General features: G+C 31.6%; 1 protein-coding gene across 1 annotated transcript in view; it reads right to left on the reverse strand.

Annotated features, from left to right (window-relative positions):
- Positions 1 to 23,856, reverse strand: part of LOC126781923 (cholecystokinin receptor-like) — a 74,533-nt gene that overhangs the window by 12,648 nt on the left and 38,029 nt on the right. Inside the window, exons 5-7 of the mRNA XM_050507045.1 lie at positions 19,820 to 19,935; positions 5,333 to 5,443; positions 348 to 419 (exon numbers count right to left, since the gene is read on the reverse strand). Of these exons, the coding sequence (XP_050363002.1) occupies positions 348 to 419; positions 5,333 to 5,443; positions 19,820 to 19,935 (299 nt within the window). The remainder of the gene's footprint in view (positions 1 to 347; positions 420 to 5,332; positions 5,444 to 19,819; positions 19,936 to 23,856) is intronic.

Below are 23,856 nucleotides of genomic sequence, written 5' to 3' on the forward strand. Positions count from 1 at the left end.
ACAAAAATATATAATTATTATGAATAAATAATAAATAAAACAGTATTATTGCATATGCATTATTATTAAAACAAAACATTTGTGTGATTTAGGAAATTAAATGAGTTTAACTAAGATGAGAGTTTAACGTAGATGAAGCTAATATTATATGCAAAGTAAATGAAGACATCTACAAAATTTTAGCCTAGAAATGTTAAATATTGTTTTTATGTCGCTTAGATTTCTTTAAATATCCTTAAAAATAGTTCTAAATGCTGCCATCGATTTTATTTAATAATAACTAGAATGTTCAATTTTATCAAGTTTTAATTATGAAATATTGTTATATAATGAAAATCATAACTTACCGTATTAATGACGTGCAGTGGTGTCCAGCACACGAAAAACTCTAAAATGATCACGAACAGCATTCGAATGACCTGTGTAAGAAAATAAAATTATTAGACTGAGAAAACACACTATAATAATTTAAGCTTTTATTATAAAAATATAAATAGATTAATTACAATTCATTTAAAAACACTAAGAAAGCAAAATAATATAAGTCCACACCCAAACCAGATGAAATCTTAAGGTCTTAGATTTGATTGTTATATTTTTATTTATTTATGTTATGTCTTTCTAGCTTTATTAATTGATCTAGTCTGGGTAGGTACCACCCACTCATTAGATATTCTACCGCAAAATAGCAGTATTTGGTATTGTTGTGTTCCGGTTTGGAGGATGAGTGAGCCAGTGTAATTACAGGCACAAGGGACATAACATCTTAGTTCCCAAGGTTGGTGGCGCATAAGCAATGGTTAACATTTCTTACAATGCCAATGTCTATGGGCATTGGTGACCACCTACCATCAGGTGGCCCATATGCTCGTCCGCCTACCTATACTATAAAAACATTAAGTTGAGTATAATGTCAGCCTTATAATTGTATTGTTTATTTTGTAAGTGTAGTGTCATAAAACTGTGTCGTTGTAAATGCCTATGTCACATTTTACTAGCCTACTACTCATATTATCGCATTTTTTTGTTAATTTTGTGAATAAGCCTATGGTGTTTCTTGTATCGATGAATAAATGACTATAGAAGTACAGAATTCGGTCACTATGTGATTGATCTCTCGTTTGTTCTTGCAAAGACGTTTAATACTTTAAAATATATTTTATCTTTTATATTATATAATGAGTAGGCGGGCACCATTCAACTTTACTTAAGTGGATTCTACCCACACCTAAAAATAGTTATTGATTATTATACTAAGAAACAATATTTGTTTATTTTGTTTATTTATGAAGAATAATAATTGCTCTTAGAGCTATTCTAAAGATTATGGTCAGCTAGTTTCAGAAATATAAGAAATAGTAATCATTCTTATATGACCTCGTGGCTAAATATATAAAGGTGGACGTGATTGCCTCGTTGGTCTAAAGGCTACATGTAAGGCCGCAGATCCGGAGGACCTAGGTTCAACTCCCAGGTCATGACCTGGGAGTTGAACCTAGGACAAATCCAATAAAAAGTAATTGAGTTTTTTGTCGAAAATTCTCAGTAGCAGCCCGGAGTCTGGACGTTGGAAGTGTGTACGATCCCGTACCTCGGAAAGCACGTAAAGCCGTTAGTCCTGCGCCTGAGCTCTTTTCGGTCCTGTCAGATTGCATTCCTATCGAATTATGAGAGTTGGCGAATAGATAGTACACCTGTGTTTGGACACACACTTGTGCACTATATATTATAGTTCTGCGCAGTTGGCTAGTCTCTCTTAAGATTGGCCGCCATAGCCGAAATCGGTCTGGAGGATATTGTAAGGATGGACTATATACTTTAATTTGTAACAGTGAATCAATTTTTTTCTTAAATAAAGAGAACTTCATCCGAGCATTTGGTGAAAGTTTGTACGTTTGTTTGACGAAAAAAGTATCTATTGAATTTACTATTTTTTTTCTTTTACTGTTCTAACATATGCATAGATTAATGGAATATTTATAAAAGTAAAATATTTTTCTACATAAATTTAACAATTATGTCAATAATGTCTCCTAAGTCTATTAATTGCGATAATTCTTGTAATATTTCCTTTTTTAAATTGACTAACTAGATACAAGCGTTTTCTTTCGGGTAAATTTTATACAAAAACATTTGCCTACGGTAAAAGTCCGATTGTTGAGATGACACCATACAATAATATTATTGAGGTCGTATTTTAATAAATAATAGAATTGGATTTTACTGTTTTATATATTTTGAGATCATCCGCAAATAATGAACACTTACAATATTTTATATTCTCAGTAATATTGTTTATAAAAACAAGAAACAAAAGAGGACCCAACTGATGACCCTGTGGAACCTCACGTTATCATTTGACATATCTAAGATTCAACCATTGACGGCAACTATAAGAGATCTTTGTGTCAAATATGACTGAAACCATCTAAGTAGAGTAGTTCCTAGGACATATTGACGTAATTTATTAAGAAGTATTAGATGGCTTACTTTGCCAAATGCGCTGAAATCAGTATATATATATAGTATGTATCTGGTCACGCATGTCCATATCAAATTACAAGTCTAAAGTATAAAGAGTTAAATTAATTTGAAACCGTGTTGTGATTTTGTAATGATGCTGTTATAGAGTTAATAAGGGACTTAAGGCTCTCAAACAGCTTAGAAAAACATGAAAGACGGTAATTTTATTCTACATCAAAAGCGTTTTATGCAAATAAATTTTGTTTATAACGTTGAACTGTTCTCCTTTGAGCGTATTTATTTTGGGTTCCATTCTTAATACCCTGTAACTGTGAAAAGTATCTGTCTTTTGATTATGTAGTTTAAAATATACGACATTTAATTTAGTCGTTTGTTGTTGTTCATAATGTTCTTGTTTTAAATAAACGTAATGGTAATATGTACTTAAGTGGTATCATTCAAAAGGTTTGTTAGTTTTTTAACGACTCAGTTAAAAAATATTAATTCAAGTGATATAAAACTTTTATACTATTTTATAGTTTCAGAACAAATAACAATAATAATAATACAACAAGTTACAAAGTCTGTTAATATGTTGTATGTGTTTGAGATATAGCTTAATATACATATTTAGTCAATAGTAAAATAAAATAATTATCCCAAGCCATATCCGTGTGAATAAACTAGTAAATCGTTTTTAGGGCAATGTAAATGCATTTTCAATAAAATTCCGCAGTGTATACTTGAGCTGCCGTAGAGGAGGCTTGCATAAGTGAATGAAAGTATTGGAATATATATCGGGCAAAAATGCATACACTAAATGATTCCTGGTGGTAGGAATAAACTTAATGTATGGTTTTTATAAAAAAATGGATTTGGAGTCGAAATGAAAACTATCAGTCCAAGCGTTTTGAAATGTCTTGAGCTTAGAATGTATCTTCTATACATACAATAAATCTGTAATTGATCGCTGTCTGTACATGAAAGATATATGAGTAAAACTATTACCGGGGGCCTTTATCAACAGTAACTAACTTTAACAATAGAACCTAACAATGATTGTTATTTTTTGTCTCTTTGTCTGTGCGTTTGTGAACGCTAATCTTTAAAACCGCTTAACGGATTTGAGTCCGGTTTTCGCTAATTTACTGTGACTTACTTCACTTAAAATTTGGTGTTTGTTTTATTTCAATCGGTTTATAAATAATAAAGGTATGTCAATTTAAAGAATTACATCAAACATTTATTCCATAAAATTGCTATAAAATAACAGCTGATCATCCAATGTAAGTTGAACTCAGATCTGTAAGATCAATTATATTAAATAGGATTCAGCTTATGCTGGTAAATGTTGGTTAACTCGTTAGTGTAATTAAAGCCACAAGGGACATAATACCTTAGTTCCCAAGGTAGGTGGCGCATTGGCTATGTAAGCGATGGTTGACATTTATTACAATGCCAATGTCTATGGGCGTTGGTGATCACTTACCATCAGGTGGCCCATATGCTCGTCCGCCAACCTACACTATAAAAAAGGCTACATATAGTTGCCCATGAGTAAAGCAGGAGCAAGTATTGTAAGTAAATAAGTATATATACATATATGTCGGAGACACATTAATACAGTTGCTAAACGAACCCAGGTGCGACACCCGTATGATAACAGCTCTATCACAAATATCTGCTCGCATAATGTCCAATTATTCTAACCATACGGGTCAACCAATATATATTATAATATGTTCATCAATATTATTTAAAACGTATAGATTACGTATTAAATTGACCTAATTTCAAAAATATTTTCCCAAATATACACGCAAACTTTCCGGAATATGTCTGTTTGTTTTACGTGTTAGTACTTCTGCTGTCTGTTGCAAAAGTGGTGACAACGTAAACTCCTTTTATTTGCAGTGCAAATAAATTCTACACTAAAGTTTACTCTCTTTTGACATAAATATGCCTGCTGGCTTATTCCGTTGATAATAGAAGTCACTTTATTTCTCTTTTACGTTCACTCTTCGAACAATGTCTATACAAATATCAATTTCCATGACAATTTTCAGACAAGTCCTTACTAACTTTTATATACTTGGTTGTAGAGCAACCTGGGTTGAGTGGTAGCCCATTGTTGCATTTCGATTTGAAGGCTGAGCGAGGCAGTAAAACAGCCACAAGGGCAAAAAATCTTAGTTCTCAAGGTTGGTGGCACATTGGCGAGGTAAGGAATGGTTATTATTTCTTACATCGCTAATGTCTATGGGCGGTAGTGACCATTTGCCATCTGGTACCCCATTTGCTCGTCCGCCTGCCTTTATCAATAAAAAAGAAAAAATATTATAGTGGTGGCCAATGATGTGACGAAGGAGCCAGTGCAAGATGTCATATGTTCCATTTATATGTACCATGCTTATCACATATTCTACCGCCGTAGTAGTTTTGTTATGTTCCGATTGGAAGGTTGAGTAAGCCAGTGTAACTTCAGGCACAAGGGACATAACATCTTAGTTCCCAAGGTTGGTGACAGTGATGTTATAAATATTTAAATTTTGTTACGGCACAAATGTCTACGGTAGAAACCACGTAGATAACAAAAAAAATGACTTTTTTTATATTCGCCGGGAGGGCAAATGACTCTACTCCACCTGATGGTAAGTGGTAGTAGAGTCCAAACGCGACGACGGCCAGTACAGACGGGAAAAACGTTCTGCACTAGCCGCCTTCGCCTTGCCGGCCCGCAAGATGCCTCTTCACGCCTCGTTTGAAGGAACCCGTTGAAAATGACTTTTTTAAATAGTGTACAGTACAAAATTGAAAAATAATGAAAATAGAATAGGTTTGGTTTGAATAAAAAAGTCAAAAAAATCACCTTTCGCTTCGCTTCGATGCTTTTGTCTATGTGTGTTGATCTCACAACATGTCTGAATTCAAATTCGGTGTGCACGCAGCAGTTATGCGATTTTTTTTCTGAATCCAGTTTCTCTTCGTTGTCCTGTAAAAATTTTTTTATTAAAAACCCTTGAAATACATATACATACAATTATAATAATTAATTATTATTAACATCATTATATTAAAGTTAGACATAGATATATATTCACTAACTATGTCCACATGTGCACTGTATTATGTAACCAAAATAAAAAAAAGTTAAAAAGTAATATCTTTAAATGTCCCACTACTGTGTAAAGGAATTTGTCCGACTCATGGTGGTTTCCTCATAAATATTCTGAATAATAAACGCAATTTAAGTCTAAATAAATCTTAATCAATATACAAATATAACATAATTAGTTATATTGATAGTTATTCTTAAAAGGAAAATATACTATAGACTTAGTCGAGACGACAAATTTTCGTCATACTTCATAACGATTATTAAACCATAATAAAACATTATTTATTTAATAATGAATAATAAACAATTGAAGTTTTTTTACTAACTATAATTTATCATAATGTTCATATTTATGATTTAATTGCTTTCACTAAAATTTCCTATATGACCTTCACAACTGTTTTGTTGAAATGTTTTAAAGACATAATCGGTAAAAGGTTTCGTTGACAATAATGATTCGCTTAAATTTATTATAACAAATACTCAAATATAGTAAATTAACAAGCAAATGCAGTTGAGATCGATAGCCTAGATTTAATACCAATCAGATAGTTAAAAATGACTTAAAATACCTGAATATTTCTAAAACGAACTGCTTATTAAATAAGATGAGACGAGAAGACATAATGACAAATCAAAAATAGAGATAATTTTCAACAATAAATTTACAATTAATGACTGCCTTACTCTCTCTTCACACCGAACCGCAATAATACTAAACTAAGTAGTGCTGTTCAATGGTAGTGGTAGTGTCAAAATGATGAGTGGGTGGCACTTTCCCAGATGAGCTTACACAAAGCCTTACCAAGTAAATATATTGGTATTGATTCACAGATCGAATAGTATTCTCGGATGTTGCATAGCCAAGACTTTTTTCTGCGCCCAACAGCTCTCCTTCCGGCAACTTTTCCCATCATAATAAGTTGCAAAAGTTTATATCTTTCATGCCTAAGCACGTGTCCAAGATATGCAACTTTTCTCTTCTTGACAGTCTCCAAAAGTTGCCGTTTTTGGTTGACGCGTTGCAGAACTTCCACGTTCGAGACCTTTTGAGTCCAACTAATGGCCAACATACGTCTATATGCCCACATCTCGAAAGCTTCTATACGTTTTTTGAGGTCTTCTTTAATTGTCCACGCCTCGCATCCGTAAAGAAGTATAGGCCAGATGTAAAAAAGTAGGAGTCGTATGCGCACAAGGATCTTAAGTCTGCGATTGCAGATTACTTTTTTTAAACGTGCAGAAGGCACTTAGAGCTATTTCTATGCGAGTCTTTACCTCCTGTTCACAGCTCCAGGTGTCATTAAGCCATGTCCCCAGATATTTGTACTTGCACACCCTCACAATTTTTTGGCCTGCTACAATAATACCAATGTCATTGAAGCTATGTTTAGATAATACCATGATCTTCGTTTTGGATGGGTTCATCCTCAGACCAGCGTTTGATGTGTTTAGCAATGCATAACTCTCAACTGACTAAGATTTGGAACTTAGCGCTATAGTAATTTTTCTTCAGCTTAAAAATACCTATCCAACGATGTTACAGTCGCTATTTGACGTGGGACCATAGTTCATACAAATTCTGGCATCATTTACTATGAATTTTCGTTACTTTTAATTCACGAATCTGGAAGTGCTATGTACACTTGTAATTGAAATGTATATTAATTATGTTATTTATGTTTTATAAGTACATTTATAGAAGCTTTGTTTGTATATTGTAAGTGTTCTTTTACAAATAAATAAATAAATGCCAATACACCTTGGAAATGGGTCTTTGTAACATTGGTCATATACAAGGGGTATATGACCAATGTTACAAAGAATTATTACATTCGAAGCATAACTATACTTAGTACTGCTGTTTGGCGGTAGAATGACTGTGGAATACAAAAGATATAATAATGAAAACTCAGATTAAACCTTTTATTTTTACTGTTCTGAAAGATAGAAATACAAATAGACGATTTAAAATCATTGTGGTCGTTAATTGGCATTTAAATCTAATGAAGTTGGAAAGGCGAAGCTTTATTTAAAATTATTCATCATTGAAGTAGCTGCTGAGTAGCTAGCTTAGTGAGTGGATTTTTTTATTTTTACCAGAAAATATTTTAAACAAATTATTTTTTTCTGTTACTTTTGCTTTTGTGTACTTTGTCCAGTTATTAAAGACATAAAAAGGAGCATTTACAACAAAAGGTTCACGCTCAATTTTGGTAGATTAATATAGTTTCAAGTCTTGATTAATATTTAGTTTGCGACCTTGAGCAACCGCCATTTTGAAAAAATGGTACTGCAGACCAGTTTTTCGAAAATATCTTTTCTTCAGCATTATCGACGTTAAGTTCTTAGTATGAAAATTATAAAGCATAAAAATTTCCTGCTAAATTTTTTGGTAGAAATTATTTCTGAATCAGATAAATAGTTCAAAAGTTACAGCAGAGTCAAGATCTGACTTACTGTGAAAAAGTATTTCCTTTCCATTCGATTTGTGGTGTGGAAATGAGTACAAAATAATAATTTTAGCATTAATAAATTGTTACTAAAATTAGACAAAAGATATCACGAATACTAATCGAGTAGTATAAATGCAAAAACCTTTTCCCTTGTCTAAATTAACAAAGGTAACGGAAGGAACCCTTTCCACTTCAGTCTGATTCGCATCTTTGTTTTTTAACCAAAAATGAATAAGAACAACTCAAATATATTTCTTTATGTCATCGAAAATGTAACATTATTCGTAACATTGCAACGTTGCAACATTAAAAAAGTACATGTTATCTACAAATACCAGAATACACATAATCTTAAACGCAGTTCCAGTTTTAATAAAGATTCGTTCCGAGATTTTGCAGTATGAAATCAAGAGATGGTTATTACTTCAACAAAGCGTTTTACATTTTCAACGTCAAAAGTTTTAATCTTATATTGCAGAAACAGTAATAAGAAAGCGTTTAATTCTAGCAAACAGTAGATAGTATCAGCCTAAGAATAACTAATTATTATAAGGTCTATAAATAAACAATACTATAAAGAACATATATTTGAAGGAACATCGCATAATAAACGCCTTTTGACCTGAAATAAGTCGGCATTTATTATGTATTCTGCTTTGCCCACACCTTGAAAATGTAATAAATTATAATAGAAAAGATAACTCGTATTTCGATTTCGAGCTTGTGTTTAGTATGTGGTTCATATTTCTTAAGCATCAGGTGATAATCTGCTACATTTTGCATGTAAAAGTGATGTCAGCGAAGAAAATATTAATAATAGAATCGGTCTTTTGGGAAATTTATCTTTACATGATGCTATCTATAAGCGTATAATACCTAAGTACAGAAGACTATAGGACCTCTTTTAACAGTAAATATTTTTTTGTTCTAAAATAAAGTTGTTTGAATATGTAACGTACAACTTAAAGCGAAGCGGTATATTTGTCGCTCTATTTTATACTACGATGAATTTATTAACAGAAAAACGGAATACTTTTCATTGATACAACCCAATATTCTAACTTTGAAGTGAATCTGTCTGAACTATTACCCATTATTTGACATAAGTGTTCGTACTTCGTACATATAGCATACGTACGTGGAGGTGTGTTATTGAGCAATATAAGTCACTAAACAACTAATATTGTAGTTAATCTGCCTGAAATTACACCAATACACAGATATGTCTTAAAGAGAATTGTGTTAATAAAATTCGTGATTCGTCTCGAAACATTTCAATATTTTGTATCATATTCTGAATCATTCCTCAGACTTTGATCTCCACGGGACTTGCTTGGGAATATCTTTTATCCTTATAACATGCCCCACATAATATATTGTGTTTCGATATTCAGGACAAACGACCCATCTTACCCCAATCTAATCAATTTCTATTGAAGCACGAATTTTTCATATCTAAACTGAATCGAATACAAATTTGATATCAAAATTCAATGAAATATTTCACATTTACTTATTTCGGAAAACATTACGATATTGAGGAAAATAAAAATTAACAATATTATCCGTTTTTTCGTCTACCAAAATGAAAAGACCATTTAAAAGTGTATGAGGAAAGGTTTAATAATAATTAGGTGTGTATCACAACGTTCACAGTTTAGTTTTAATCTGGAATATTAAATTTCTGGAAATAAACAGAAAACTGTATTCATATCCAACGAATTTTGATCTCTTTCTTTAAAATGAACCATTCTTATCTTTTGTAAAAATATTTTAAATAAATCTGTTTGTTTTACTTCAAGGAATATCAAATCATTTTCATTAATTCAATTGATCTGATATGTTTATTTTAAATATTGTTACAAGGTATCCCATAGTAAGTTGTTAAATGTTATCTTATTTGTTTTGTAAAATGAGACATTCCATTTAACTTTAATAATTATTATAATTAACATTTGTTTTTTATACTTTTATATTAAATTATTGTCCTTATACTTACTCGCAATCATTCATTGGCAAAATTATTTCCCTTAAAATCTAATCTAAGCTGTTTATTGTTTTTATGTTAAACAACAAACCAAATATATAACAAGACCTATTAAGCCATGTTGAGAATTGATATTATAAAATATATAATTAATGTAGAAAATAAATCCACTCATCGAATATTCTATCACAAACAGCACTAAACTCTTAGTATTGTTGTGTTCCGGTTAATGGGCGATCGTGGCCACTCGGCGCCGAGTGATCAATTTACCAGTTGCCTATCTATTTTAAATAAAGATTTCAATTTGCTTAAAATTTTTTTTTTTTTTCGATGTTATTTTGTTTCGTCTCATACTCCGGCCCTAAGTGTAAGTTTAAATTTTCGTAATATGTATTTTATTATGATTATTTTGTTAGTATATATATTGATTAGTATATAATGCCTTCAGGCTATAAGTTCGTAATTAATTCGAATTTTATATCTGTTATTATTTTTTTTAAGCGTTGTAAATAACAAATAAAATACATAATTTTATGATAAATATATCGATTACAGTTTTTCTGAATACTGTGTGTACATATTATTATGCTGTCGTGCTTTTAATATATTTGCTACAGAGTAAACGATAAAAAACATCTTAGACCTTGTACCAACATGACATAATTGATCGATCTATGGTATTTACTCTTATAGAATCGTGACAAAATAGCGTTTTGCTTGATGGCGAACTTTGGAAGTAAAATTAAAATGAATATAATAAGTTACTTAGCTAGTTATATTCACATAGATATAAATTTATATTATAAATAGCGATATATAACTGTATATATACTTTTTACATAACGTAGTAGAACTATTAAAAAATTGCACGGTATATGTAAATCTAAGACTTGTTTATCTCTACTCATTTTCTAACTCGTTGGTCTAGTAGCCTAGCGGCCGCAGAACACGGGATCTTGGGTAAAACCCCTGGTTTGGCTGATAAAAAGTTATTGGGTGTATCTGCTTTTTCTGGAACTCTTTCTCGTGTCGAATTGTGGAGTGCACTTGTGTTTTTACTTATGCACTACAATATGTCCTGCGCAGTTGGCTAGTCTCCTGTGGTAGTGGTAATACACCACTTTTTACTTAAGAAATCTGCTTATGTAAGCTAAATTTTTACGACACGTATGTACAATGTACATAAAATATAACTCGGAATTATTGTCTTTAGTAGCAACATATGTTCAGCGGTAAAAAATTTTGGTGTCATTTTTAAGACAGACAGACAATAACAGCCTGTTAATGTCCCACTGCTGGGCTAAGGCCTCCTCTCCATTTTGAGGAGAAGGTTTTGAGCTTATTCCAGCACGCTGCTCCAATGCGGGTTGGTAGAATACACATGTAGAATAATTTTCAATGAAATTGGACACATGCAGGTTTTCTCACGATGTTTTCCTTTGCCGTCAAGCACAAGATGAATTATAAACACAAATTAAGCACATGAATATTCAGTGGTGCTTGGCCGGGTTGATGGTGAACCCATGATCATCGGTTAAGATTCACGCGTTCTAATCACTAGGCCGTCTCGGAAGTGTTTTATTCATCAAAAATCAAATGTAATTCGAGTGAATGTAGCGTGACAGGTGCGATATATGCAAGGATGAGCTTTAACGAATTTTGTTGGTAACATATTACATTCAAGAATTTATCAAATGCACACACACATAATCAATCATATACACTTCATTTGTTTCTAAGTAAAGGTATTTTATCTTTTTACGTGAAATTGAGCTTTATTGTATTAGTTTTAGTTTGTTTTTGTATTTTATGTAAAGTTAAAATGCTAAGATATTTTGTGTGGAATAATTAAATGGGTTTTAAATATCCACTTATATAAAAAAGTAGTAAAGTTTTTACAGGTTGTGAAAAATTTAATGATTAACTGAAAATAGCAAATCCTAAAGAAAAATTGAAGAATAGAACTCGATTTGATATTATGAAAATATCTGTATAACTTAGTGATATAGTAGATAGAATATATGTATCTTAACCAAAGATTGGGGGTTCGAATTCGGGCAAGCACCATTAAGTTATCATGTACTTAATTTATGTTTTAGATATTCATTTCATGCTCGTTATAGAAGAACTCACCGAAAACCAAATGTGAGATAACATTTTGCCTCATGGATATCTGCACGCACAGTGGAGCAAGGCAAGCACGATTTAGAAATAGGTATTCGTGAATGTTGAAAAGGCCTCTGGAATCTGCGTGTTTGCTTTAGAGATTAAAAGAACTATATCAGAATATATCAATCTAATTTCGGTTTGATTCTTGTGATCACCTTTTAACATACAGTACAGTAACAGCCTGTAAATGTCCCACTGCTGGGCTAAGGCCTCCTCTCCCTTTTTGAGGAGAAGGTTTGGAGCTTATTACACCACGCTGCTCCAGTGCGGGTTGGTGGAATACACATGTGGCAGAATTTCGATGAAATTAGACACATGCAGGTTTCCTCACGATGTTTTCCTTCACCGAAAAAGCACGAGATGAATTATAAACAGAAATTAAGCACATTTAAATTCAGAGGTGCTTGCCCGGGTTTGAACCCACGTTCATCGGTTAAGATTCACGCGTTCTTACCACTGGGTCATCTATCTATCAAATTTATTAAAAATAAGAATAAAATCCACTAAGGATTGTCTATTTTTTCTTGTATTAATAGAATCGAATTAAAATGGGAAAGAATCTCTATAGTGCATAAAAATCAAAAGATTCTTTTAATAGATATCAAATGCTATAGTTTTATCGTAGCCGTAGTTACAATTCTATCAGTCGTAGCGTTGTCGTAGCAAAAGCATCACCTACGAGCTATAATTCACAGATTTCTCAGTAATAAAACTCAGACGTTCAGGCAACCCCTTAAAAGTATATCACTCGTTCCAAATATACCTAATAAGTGGAATGTTATAATGTAGTTATAATAATTTCATTTTGGATTTGAATTATATTCAAATCAATAATACGTTAAAACCATAATAGGTTTCGTCATTCGAAACAGACTATCAAGACGTATGACGTAGTTTAATCGATTGGAGATCATAATTCGTATTAGTTACAGCTGTTATGTTGTGTAATTGTATAACATCATATCTTAGTCTCATATACTCGAATTTAAAAACAATACTTTTGTCAGTGTGGAAGCAAAGCTATGATATTTCTTTAGCGTTCGTTGTACACAGTCTTGTCATTTTAAAAAAATGCTCAACTTATCCTTCACTATGTGAACGCACAGCTTCGAATACCGGGTTGCGATTGGTCTATTCTCGTTGCTAAAATATATTTAGCAGATGTTCGTAACATTCTATTTTTTGTTATATTAATTGTGAAATATCGTTAATATATAGTTATGTTATTCCTGTTCGCTACTGCAATATCTATCTCTTTGTTTGTAAAAATAAAATAAAATTCCGAGTGAAACGACAATTTACATCAACGACTTACTTAAACAAATCATTTATTGATGACGATGTCCTCTTGACCAATCGGCCAATCCGGCGATCCAGCGGCCAATCCCAAGAGATATTAAACAAAAACGCTGGAGTTATGAGTTATGAGCAAGTGTGTGCACAAACACACTCTCTGTTTCCTCACTCATAACCTGATGGGACCGGCAATCCGACACGAACGGAAAGAGTTCAGGCGCATGGCCAACGGCTTTACGTGCTTTCCGAGATACGGGAGGTAACATAATTCCATCTTTCAGACTGCTATTAAGATTATTTTTCAGAAAAACCCAATATTTTTTACTGGCCCTACTTGGTGTTTGAACCCAGAACCTCGGGATCTTACCGAGAACCTTAACTTTTACTAAGATTAACCGCTTTATATCTAGTTGCTAGACCAACATTGGCTTATGATTCACTAATAATTTAAATTGTGTTACAACGATTATATTTTGGTTTGAAGGAACTTGTTTCATTTTTTTAAATATAAGTATTACATTCATTAAATGGCAAAGTGTCTGAGGTCAAACGTCAATGTCCCCCTAGTGATATTGACGTTTGACGTCCTTTTACGTATAATCAAGTTATTTATGGAAAATGAGTATAAATCTTAATTAAAGTCATAAAGTGGCACTAAGTATTTTAATGTGTATGTCGTAAAAAGGTACTTAAAAATTTGTGGCTTGTGCGCTCAATTAATAATATATTTTTCACATTAAAAAGGAAAAGTAAGAAACGTTTTACATGGTTATATCTTGATATTGCTATAATATAATATGCTTAATTATTTTTTTTATAAAATTCTAAATAACTAGACATTAGAAAACATAAGGTACATTTTGATCAATCTCTTTATTTGTGATATCAATTTAATTTGATTAAACATAATTTTAATTATATGTACTGTGATCGGTCAAATGATGTCGGAGTATTAATAATAATCTCAAGTAAACATACATTTTATATATACATAGATATAAGAAACATAGATTTACAGCAAGAAAATAATTTAAGAATTTTTGGGAAAATTTCACGTTTGATTTCAACATATATATATTTACTGGTGGTAGGGCTTTGTGCAAGCCCGTCTGGGTAGGTACCACCCACTCATCAGATATTCTACCGCAAAACAGCAATACTTGATATTGTTGTGTTCCGGTTTGAAGGGTGAGTGAGCCAGTGTAATTACAGGCACAAGGGACATAAAATCTTAGTTCCCAAGGTTGGTTGCGCATTGGCTATAAGCGATGGTTGACATTTCTTACAATGCCAATGTCTAAGGGCGTTTGGTGACCACTTACCATCAGGTGGCCCACCAGCTCGTCCACCTTCCTATTCTATAAAAAAAAAATATTGTTACGTGTAACATGGTACATTCCACTACTATAAGAATTTAATCCACATTGCACGTGTGAAATGTTGAAATTCGACATAACGATACCTAGCCTATTCGGTTCGAATATAGAGTAAAGACAAAAAACAACCCTGAAATTTAATTTTACGTTATATTGATTCTGGATCTTGGTTATAGATTTGTGAAAAAAAATGACATTTTGAATATTGAATTGTTATAACTTTGGGAGTGAAATTAAGTGAATATATATAAGTAGTTAAGTGAAATTGTGTTGTATTTGAAGAAAAGATATATTAATCAAAAATGATTCCAGTGTATAGCAAATCAATTGGAATAAGATTACATTTTAATTTAGTCATATGTATTCTCGGAAACGTTATTATATAATTACTATAGTTAATATTGCATAAACTTCTGATATGTCACGATTGTGTCCTGCTATGAATTTCGAGTTTATTCCTACAAAATATCTAATCGTAATACTATAACTTATTAATATAGTTCAAGGGCGCACCTAAAGCCATTAAAATTTTATATTTCTTCCATGTTTATTTATATATCGAATAGCGAAGAACAGAACGTCAAGTATATTTGATTTGGTCGTTTTCGGATGAGGCGTTAGCAACATAGTTTTTGACAGCTCGCTGTCAAGATTGGTTACGCGAAGCTAGTAAATTGGACATGAAGCGCTTACCATTTAGTTTATTTTCCGGAGACAGAGCGGATACAAGTAGAGTCAATCTAAGTCCGACTTCACTGCGTACCGAATAGTAATCCGTTCACGTGTGCTTTTTTAATGTCATTATTTCCTACATCTACAATGGATGAAGAGCTGAGAAGCAATGTGGGTAGCATTATATTATATATTATGTATTATACTAGCTGATTAAATCTACAACGACCGTCTTTATTATATTTCAATGACTTTTTCTTGTCGTCCATACTTAATAAATTATTCTGAACCATGGGTAGGTTGCAGCCATAAATTCATATACAAATATTAATAAAATAATTATATTAAACTAATTTCGTTAAAGCCTGACAATCCTTTATTAGATTTTTACATATAAAATAAAATAAACAGCATTTTCGAAAAGCAGAACGTATGATTATCTGTCGGATTGTGTTGTTGTTGTTATTTAAAAATATTAAAAAATATATATTAAAAAAAAAACAAACAATTCGTTTGTTTTTTTAAATATATCATGTCTTAGGCCCAGAAACTTAACCAGTGGTGGTGTGAAGAAGGTTACAACAGTACAGTACAGTAACAGCCTGTTAATGTCCCACTGCTGGGCTAAGGCCTCCTCTCCCTTTTGAGGAGAAGGTTAACCTTCTCCTCTTAACCGAAAGTTACAAGCTGAGTGACAATTTTTATTTATAAAAGCACCGCTGTCTTTTTATAATTTTTTTATATTATAGTGTACAATTTACATTGTGCTTAGCGATGAGATCTGCATGTTTTGGATAAAATTATCATGTATATCTGTAAAAAAAAACATTTTCTTTTATAGGAACGAAGTTTGTCCTACAATAAACAGGCTATTGTTATCAAAAAAACGTATCTCAATGGAAATGTTTTTACGCAATTTTCACGTAATTGCGTTATTATAAGCAATCATAACAAATAAGCCAATTTATTTAAGGATTAATCAAGATTTTATTGATAAAACTTGTTTTTATTACGTGACCGTGACACAAACATAAACGTAATGCAATAACACGCAAATTTTATTGACCTTTTAGAGGCAATTTTACCTAATAAAAGATTATAATGCTTAATTTAACGTTATTATATTCAGCATTTTATGTAATTCATCAACATCAACAACATCGCCTCTCGCATGTAACCTATGCCTTAAAGATGTATATGTTTGTTAAATCAGTCGATGCTATTAACAGCGATTTGCATTAATTATCATATTATAGTTAAAATTACTATAAAACAATCTTTAGAAAAAAAAAGTGAAATATGTCAAACACAACGACGTGCGGGTGAGTAAGCTTCAGCCACGCTCTTAAGTTGAGTAGTACAAATTCTATAAACTTCCAGTCCTTGAGATTGGCCGCCGTGACCGGAGGAAATAATTGTCTGTATGTATTTGTTTACTTCGGTATATGGAATTGAACGTGCAATGATATTTAGTTATGTGTGAAACAAAATAAACCGTACAAAGCGAAAGTAAAACGTCGTGTAATGACATCTAAAAACAAAGGAGATAATAAAATATTCTCCGTTCTCAAATACCTTTGTTTACCGATTTTATTTACGATCAGTTAAACAATCGATGTGCTTCAGCTCCATTACAATAACGTTGATATAACTAAAACCTTCTCTACGGAAAACGCATGTACGTACCAATTATTTATTGCAACAGATATATAGACATTATCTGTTGTATACGAGTATGTATACAGATAAAATCGAACTACGTTGATAGTCCGAAAGAGACCTTCCAATGTCATTTTTGCGTGTAGGCTATCTTGAGATACTGAGGCGTATATTAATGAGAGACGGATCCAGGTATAAGTCTAACCAATACTCAAAGACCGAAGGAATAATATATATTTATTTACGCCACGTCACAATTGTTTGAGTACCCTGTACTGGCTGATTGATTAATGTATTACAATATTCTAATAATAAATTGTTATGATTTCGTCATGCCAAATATGGAGTACAACTAAAAAGGCGATGTGCTGACGGCACATCATTTATATTATTTATTGGTATTTGACGTTTTGGAAATTATTAAATATAAAGTGTTTGATCAAACGCGCTAAGCTCAGAATATATTTGTCCTACTCTTTTCCAAATCCACGTAAGTAGAGCAGTGAGGTTTAACGCAGATAAACCGCGGAGAGTTGTTAGTTTATATTAATTAATGTTATTAACTGATATATAAATCACATTTTTTATTATATAAAATGGTAGAGGGACGAGTAAACTTTCCGCCTGATGGTAAGTAGTCACCACCGCCCTTTGAATTTTAAGAATTATTAACCATCGCTTACATCGAAAATACACCACCAACCTTGGGAACTAAGATGTTATATCCTGTAATTACACTGGCTCACTCACCCTTCATACCAAAACACAACAATACCAAGTACTGCTGTTATGCGGTAGAATGTCTGATGAGTGGGTGATACCTACCCAGACAAGCTTGTACAAAGCCCTACCATCGTATATAATTGTTTAAGCAAAAAAAAGTCTTGATGATATACATATAGTATATACTAAACTAATATAATTATTGAAAAATTTCTAATATAATAAAATTATTGAAAAATATGTATATATATATAATATTTTATAAACCTATCCGCTGTATTGCGCTTTGAGTGCTTTAGTAATTAGGAAAGGTCGGTCAGAGTGTCTAAAATTAATCGGCTTACATTAAACATCACAACTTCATATTGAAATACTGCGTACATATAATCTGGAGGCATATAAGCATATTAACAAGTAGTAGTTCTCGTAATTAAAAAGAAAAATATATAGAAGTTTCAAATTTGGAACTTTGCTTTATTGCGATTCTTCGATTAATATAAATTGAGTAATTTCAAAATAACTAAATCAGAATAGACAGAACATCTTGAGCAAGATAGTCGAAAGATGAAGTTTTAAAATTTGTTATTGTTAATTATTAATTTTATTATTTTAAATATCAGACAGTCACGAGTGTTTACTTGAGTTATAATATTAGTTTGTTATCGGTTTTTGAACAAAGAGTAACCTTTGTAGCACTAAGCATTGAGTCTATGCCAAGAGACAATAGGTGGTTCATCAAACTAATAATTCAAGTGCACGAATCTTTAACAAAATGGAGTGAAAACTCAGTTTGAAAATTTTGCCATATTAGTTCAATAGAAGACAATATTCGTTGACGGTGATATCCACTGAAAGGGTGAACCTTGAAGGGTGGTAGTATGTTGAGATGAAGCAGATAAGCAACGAACTTTAATGAATGCCTTAACTAATTACATTTGTGCTCAGACGCTTTTAATCACCATTTTAATTATGCAATTCACTTCGTTGTTGATTTTTTTCCCATTAAGGCTTTTATATGGGAAATATACATACTTTAATGGCCAACAAAGCTAAACTCTGAGGACATTAGAGTTAACTTACACATATTTTCTGTGAAAATGTACTAAATTATAAAAAAAATATATAGACCTCCTGTAGGCTATTTTGGAATATTTTAATAATAAATAATAATTATTAAAATATATTAATATTTTTCTGGAAATAGTTCGTCTTGCTTGCCATTTTTTCGGCAGCATTCATTTCGACAATGTGTTTCTTTTTAGCGTTCTTTAAGACAGTTCTTTTGTCGTTTGCTATCTTATGGCTTGCATTCTTCTGTACAGTGACCTTTTTTGACAATTCTTCTCCTCTTTAACATTTTCTTGTCATTTTTCTTCTAAATATAATTCTTCTACATAGAGTTCATCCTGATAGCGTTCTTTTCAATATTGTTCTGTCGTCCGAAGGAATACGTCTTGATAACTTTCTCCTAAGATAATTTTCTTCTTAGTTTTTATCTTTGTTAAGAATGTTTTTCAAGCCATCTTTGCTTTACTATTAATTTAAAAAAAAACAACGTATGTCGTAATTATAATATAGAAATCTCTAGGTTTTCTATATTACCAGTACTTTTTATAATATTTTTATCACAACTACATCATTTACTTTTGACAATAACCTTAATCATGCCTGTGTTGAAACAATTGAGTTTTACTTTGTTTCTCAAAGTTTCCTACAGTTTTGAGAAACAAAGTAGTTTAGGCACATAACTATATCGGGGCATATATTATCTCGTAATTGCCTCCTATAAACCAGCTTTGCAGAAAATTAAGTGCCACTATGAAATTTCACACATAAAATTAGATTTTATAATTAATCGTGTCATGTAATCATGTACGTATCAGTTTATATTTTAACATACCTTGGTTTGTTTTTTTGCAGTGCACCCATTCCTGCAGCACATTTCTGTTCCATTTCCTTGCAGGATAGGCGTCGTTGGCGGTAAGTGATTGGCTTTGCAAGATCCGTCCCTTGATACTATAAATAAAAAAATATATATTAACAAACTGTTTTTCAATTGCAACATGGCTTTAGTTAGTAGTATAGTTTTATGCAAGTCTCTTTAACCTTTGACAATAATTGTATCACCAAACTGGACTATAAAGAATTACTATTTTGCAGTCTTCTGCTTTGAAAGGGTGAGTAGGTCAGTTTTATTAATGAGTCATGGCATCTTAGTTCCCATGGTAAATGTTATATAATGCCAATTTATTGGATGGTGCGATGAAATTCTGCCACATCAATGTCTATCTACAAAGCTGCACTAGAGTACATTGGCAAAATATTATTATTAAAATGCCAAAGCAGTGAGACATTTAAAAGTAAAATAGAGGATTTTATTCTAACTTTAGACTAGACTTACTACTTACTAACTTTAGACTTTAATAATAGTAAGTTACAATGGTAGTTATATTCGAAAAAACTGGCGCCACATGGCATAGACGCAAACTATTCCAGCTATAAAGGAAGAAACAAAACTGGCATAAAAAATATATTTTGTTAAAAATATATTTCGTTAAAATAAACATAAAAAATTAAACTCAAGCCGTAATTATGCTAAATTTGACTTCAGTTTTGTTTTACATTCAGTAGGTACGTATCCTTTTTGACGGAATAATTAACAAAACTTTTCCTTTAAATATAATCCTGATCTTTATAGTGTTATATAAATCTAAGATGTTGCACAAACTGTGATTTTTGATTTACTTAATCTTTATGATGTTTTCCTTCACCAAGAAATGAATTATATTCACAAATTAAACACATGATAATGAGTGCTGTATGCCCTAGTTGAGATTCACGTGCTCAATTTACTCGGTCTAGCAAATAAGCATTCGTTTTAAGCATACTATCCTTTCTAATCTAATCAGAAAGCTTATATTAATTTGAAAAGTTTTAAGCTATTCAACTTCATGGTTTAACTAAGACAAACAAAACAGTTATTTTTTTTTAATATTACGGTATCCCTTGTGAAGTTGCAATAATCAGTTTTTGATCGTTTAATATCAAGTTAGCAACAATTTTACATGGGTATAATTAAGATGTTATCTTGAAAAATGCCGTGTGGTTTTGGACAAAATTGAATAGATCCACTAATCTCCATAAGAGCCGACTAATATCTTCCTATCAGTACATAAAGCATCAACACCTATAATGATAGCGGGAAAGTAAATAACCGGTAAAGCATTCCTAAGAAGACTTAAACGTTCGAAATAGACTCAAATATTTTTGATTGCATTTATCAAACTCAATGCCCTGACCCAAAATGGGATAAATCCAAGCGTTTACATGATACTTTTTTATTAGTAATATATAACAAATATGATACTAAAATAATTATCGCTCCAGCCCAGTGGTTAATGATTGTGTTGTTGTTATCATTTAATCCGGTTATTTATGAAAAAAAACTCGACATATTTTGTATATCCTAGGATTCCCTTGGTCATTGAATTGACGCGTCCGTTATGATTTATAATTAAATTTAAAAAATACAAAAAATATAGACATACGTGAAGTGTGTATTCGTGTAATATTTAAAAGAACTCCGTTTTTACCTGACTGATAAACAATAGTACCTATTATTTGATCATTTTTCAGACACTAACACGGGGTGTTAATCAATAGTCTATAGTCAATAGTTAGAATTTTGATCGATGGTTTTTTTTATAGAATAGAAAGGTGGACGATCATATGGGCCAACTGATTGACATTGGCATTGTAAGAAATGTTAATCATCGCTTACATCACCAATGCGCCAACAACCTTGGGAACAAGTTGTTATGTCCCTTGTGCCTGTAATTACACTGGCTCACTCACCCATCAAACCGGAACACAACAATATCAAGTACTGCTGTTTTACGGTAGAATATCTGATGATTGGAACCACTCTGTAGTCGAGCTTGCACAAAGTTCTACCACCAGTAATGTCATCATGCTTATATTTTTGTGGGCCAAAAGTGACTTTTATTTAAGCACATTAACAAAAGTTAAGTTTTTATTATTAAGGACTTTACATTCTTTTTCATAATAATTTTGGTAAGCATCTCACGACCTTATTAGTTTAGCTATATCTACAGTACTTATTGCAATAAGTCGTGTACAAATTGTTTTTAATTAGCTAAGTCTGGAAAGATTATTATTTTATCTTATTCTCTATTTAATCTTCTGAAATAACTCTGAAAACAGTACCGAAAAATGTTGTTACACATTAATTATAACTAATGAATATATAAATTAAAATAAATTTATTGGAACCAATTAATGTGTAGTATTTTAATTGTTTTATGATTAGTTATTTATTTCAAAATTTCAAGATTGACTGTTGAGTATTTAAGTTCTTCGTTTAATTTAAATAGCTATTAAACTAACCATTGTTTAAATTAATTTTGTTAGTAGCATCGTCGATGGCGATACTGTAATGACAAAAAGAAAACACATACAAAGTTGCAACTTCTTACTTTTAGTTCGTTGTTTGTTTTTAAAGCTTTGTTATTAAAAAAAAACGCCACTAACTACAAAAATAAGATATTTTATAGTAATTAGAAAGCGTATTGGTAACTATGGTTGTACTGAATGCACGGAAAGAGTTATCAACTAAAATAAATAAGCCTACATGTTTGTTTATACTAATTATAAAAAGTAAATTGCTGTAGTCTTTGGCAAAATTGCAAACATAAACTTTGACCCTTGTTCAATTTGCTGTAAAATATGTCCCAGGGATAACTGTTTTGTAATATTTCAGGTACGGAAGATTTAGCGCGGGATACGGTGCGACTTAAAGCAGCAGCGACAAATTTTTGTAGGAGTAAACGACGGTAGATGTTTGATACATATTTTATTTAAAGTACATCTTGTTTAAAGCTAGGGAGTGTTTCACCACTCGCTAAATTTTCCAAAAAGTGACAATAACGTTTTCATAAAGTAACGTTACGAATAACTTATTTCTGGAACAGTGTTAAGAACACATGGTCGCTTTTCAATATATATTACATAGAGGACGAGTATATTAGAATCTGTCAAGAAGTGAATCCTTTTTACTAATATTTACTGTAATCATTTTCTTCTCACTCAGGGGAAATCTTCGAAATATTCTCATTGTTTAGACACCAGCATAATTTAAAATTTACACCTACTGAAATCTACTGAAACGTTATGTCAAGGGAATTCTCAGTTAAATTGGTGTACTGTGCAAAATTAAGGCTTAATCGACTTCGCGGTTTCCTTGTTTAATATTATAATTGCCTCGTGAGTTAGGTAACTCGGTCAAGCCAATAAACGTTATTGGAGCTTTCTGCCGAGAAATTTTGAGTAAAAGCTCTGACTTTGGAAGTTGCCAGTGTTTTAACTCTCGTACCTCAGAAGAATAAAAGAAAAAACTCAAATATAGTTGCATATGGCTTTGAAGTTAAGGTTTATAATTATGTTGATTAAAAAACGTTTTTTTTTAATTTCATTTTCGGAAGGATTTTACAATTTTCTATTTAAACTTATGGTCGTAACCGTATTATGTAACCTCAATCAATCAATCAAATCAATATAATATTAATATTATAATATTCATCCCGGGTGATTTCGTATCCTCGGATTTTACTTGGTAAAATGACAATTAATAAATAACCTGTTACATATATGAGTTTTAACTTTTATTATTCATTTTATTAAACATAAAATGAAATTTAGTACATTTCATCATTAGATGATATTAAATAATCATCTAAAAAAAAGGTTGGCAATGAGCGTCAAAATACTATATCAAAATATCAAATACCAGCGCACCAAAACGTCAGTCAACGACGAGTATGACATAACACAGTTGGCAGTTAGAACTTTGATGGATGGATTTGCCCGGTACCGTGGCCCGGTGGAGTGTTCCGTAACAGCCTGTGAATGTCCCACTGC

This window comes from Nymphalis io, chromosome 4 (genome assembly GCF_905147045.1).
Source record: "Nymphalis io chromosome 4, ilAglIoxx1.1, whole genome shotgun sequence".
NCBI lineage: Eukaryota > Metazoa > Arthropoda > Insecta > Lepidoptera > Nymphalidae > Nymphalis > Nymphalis io.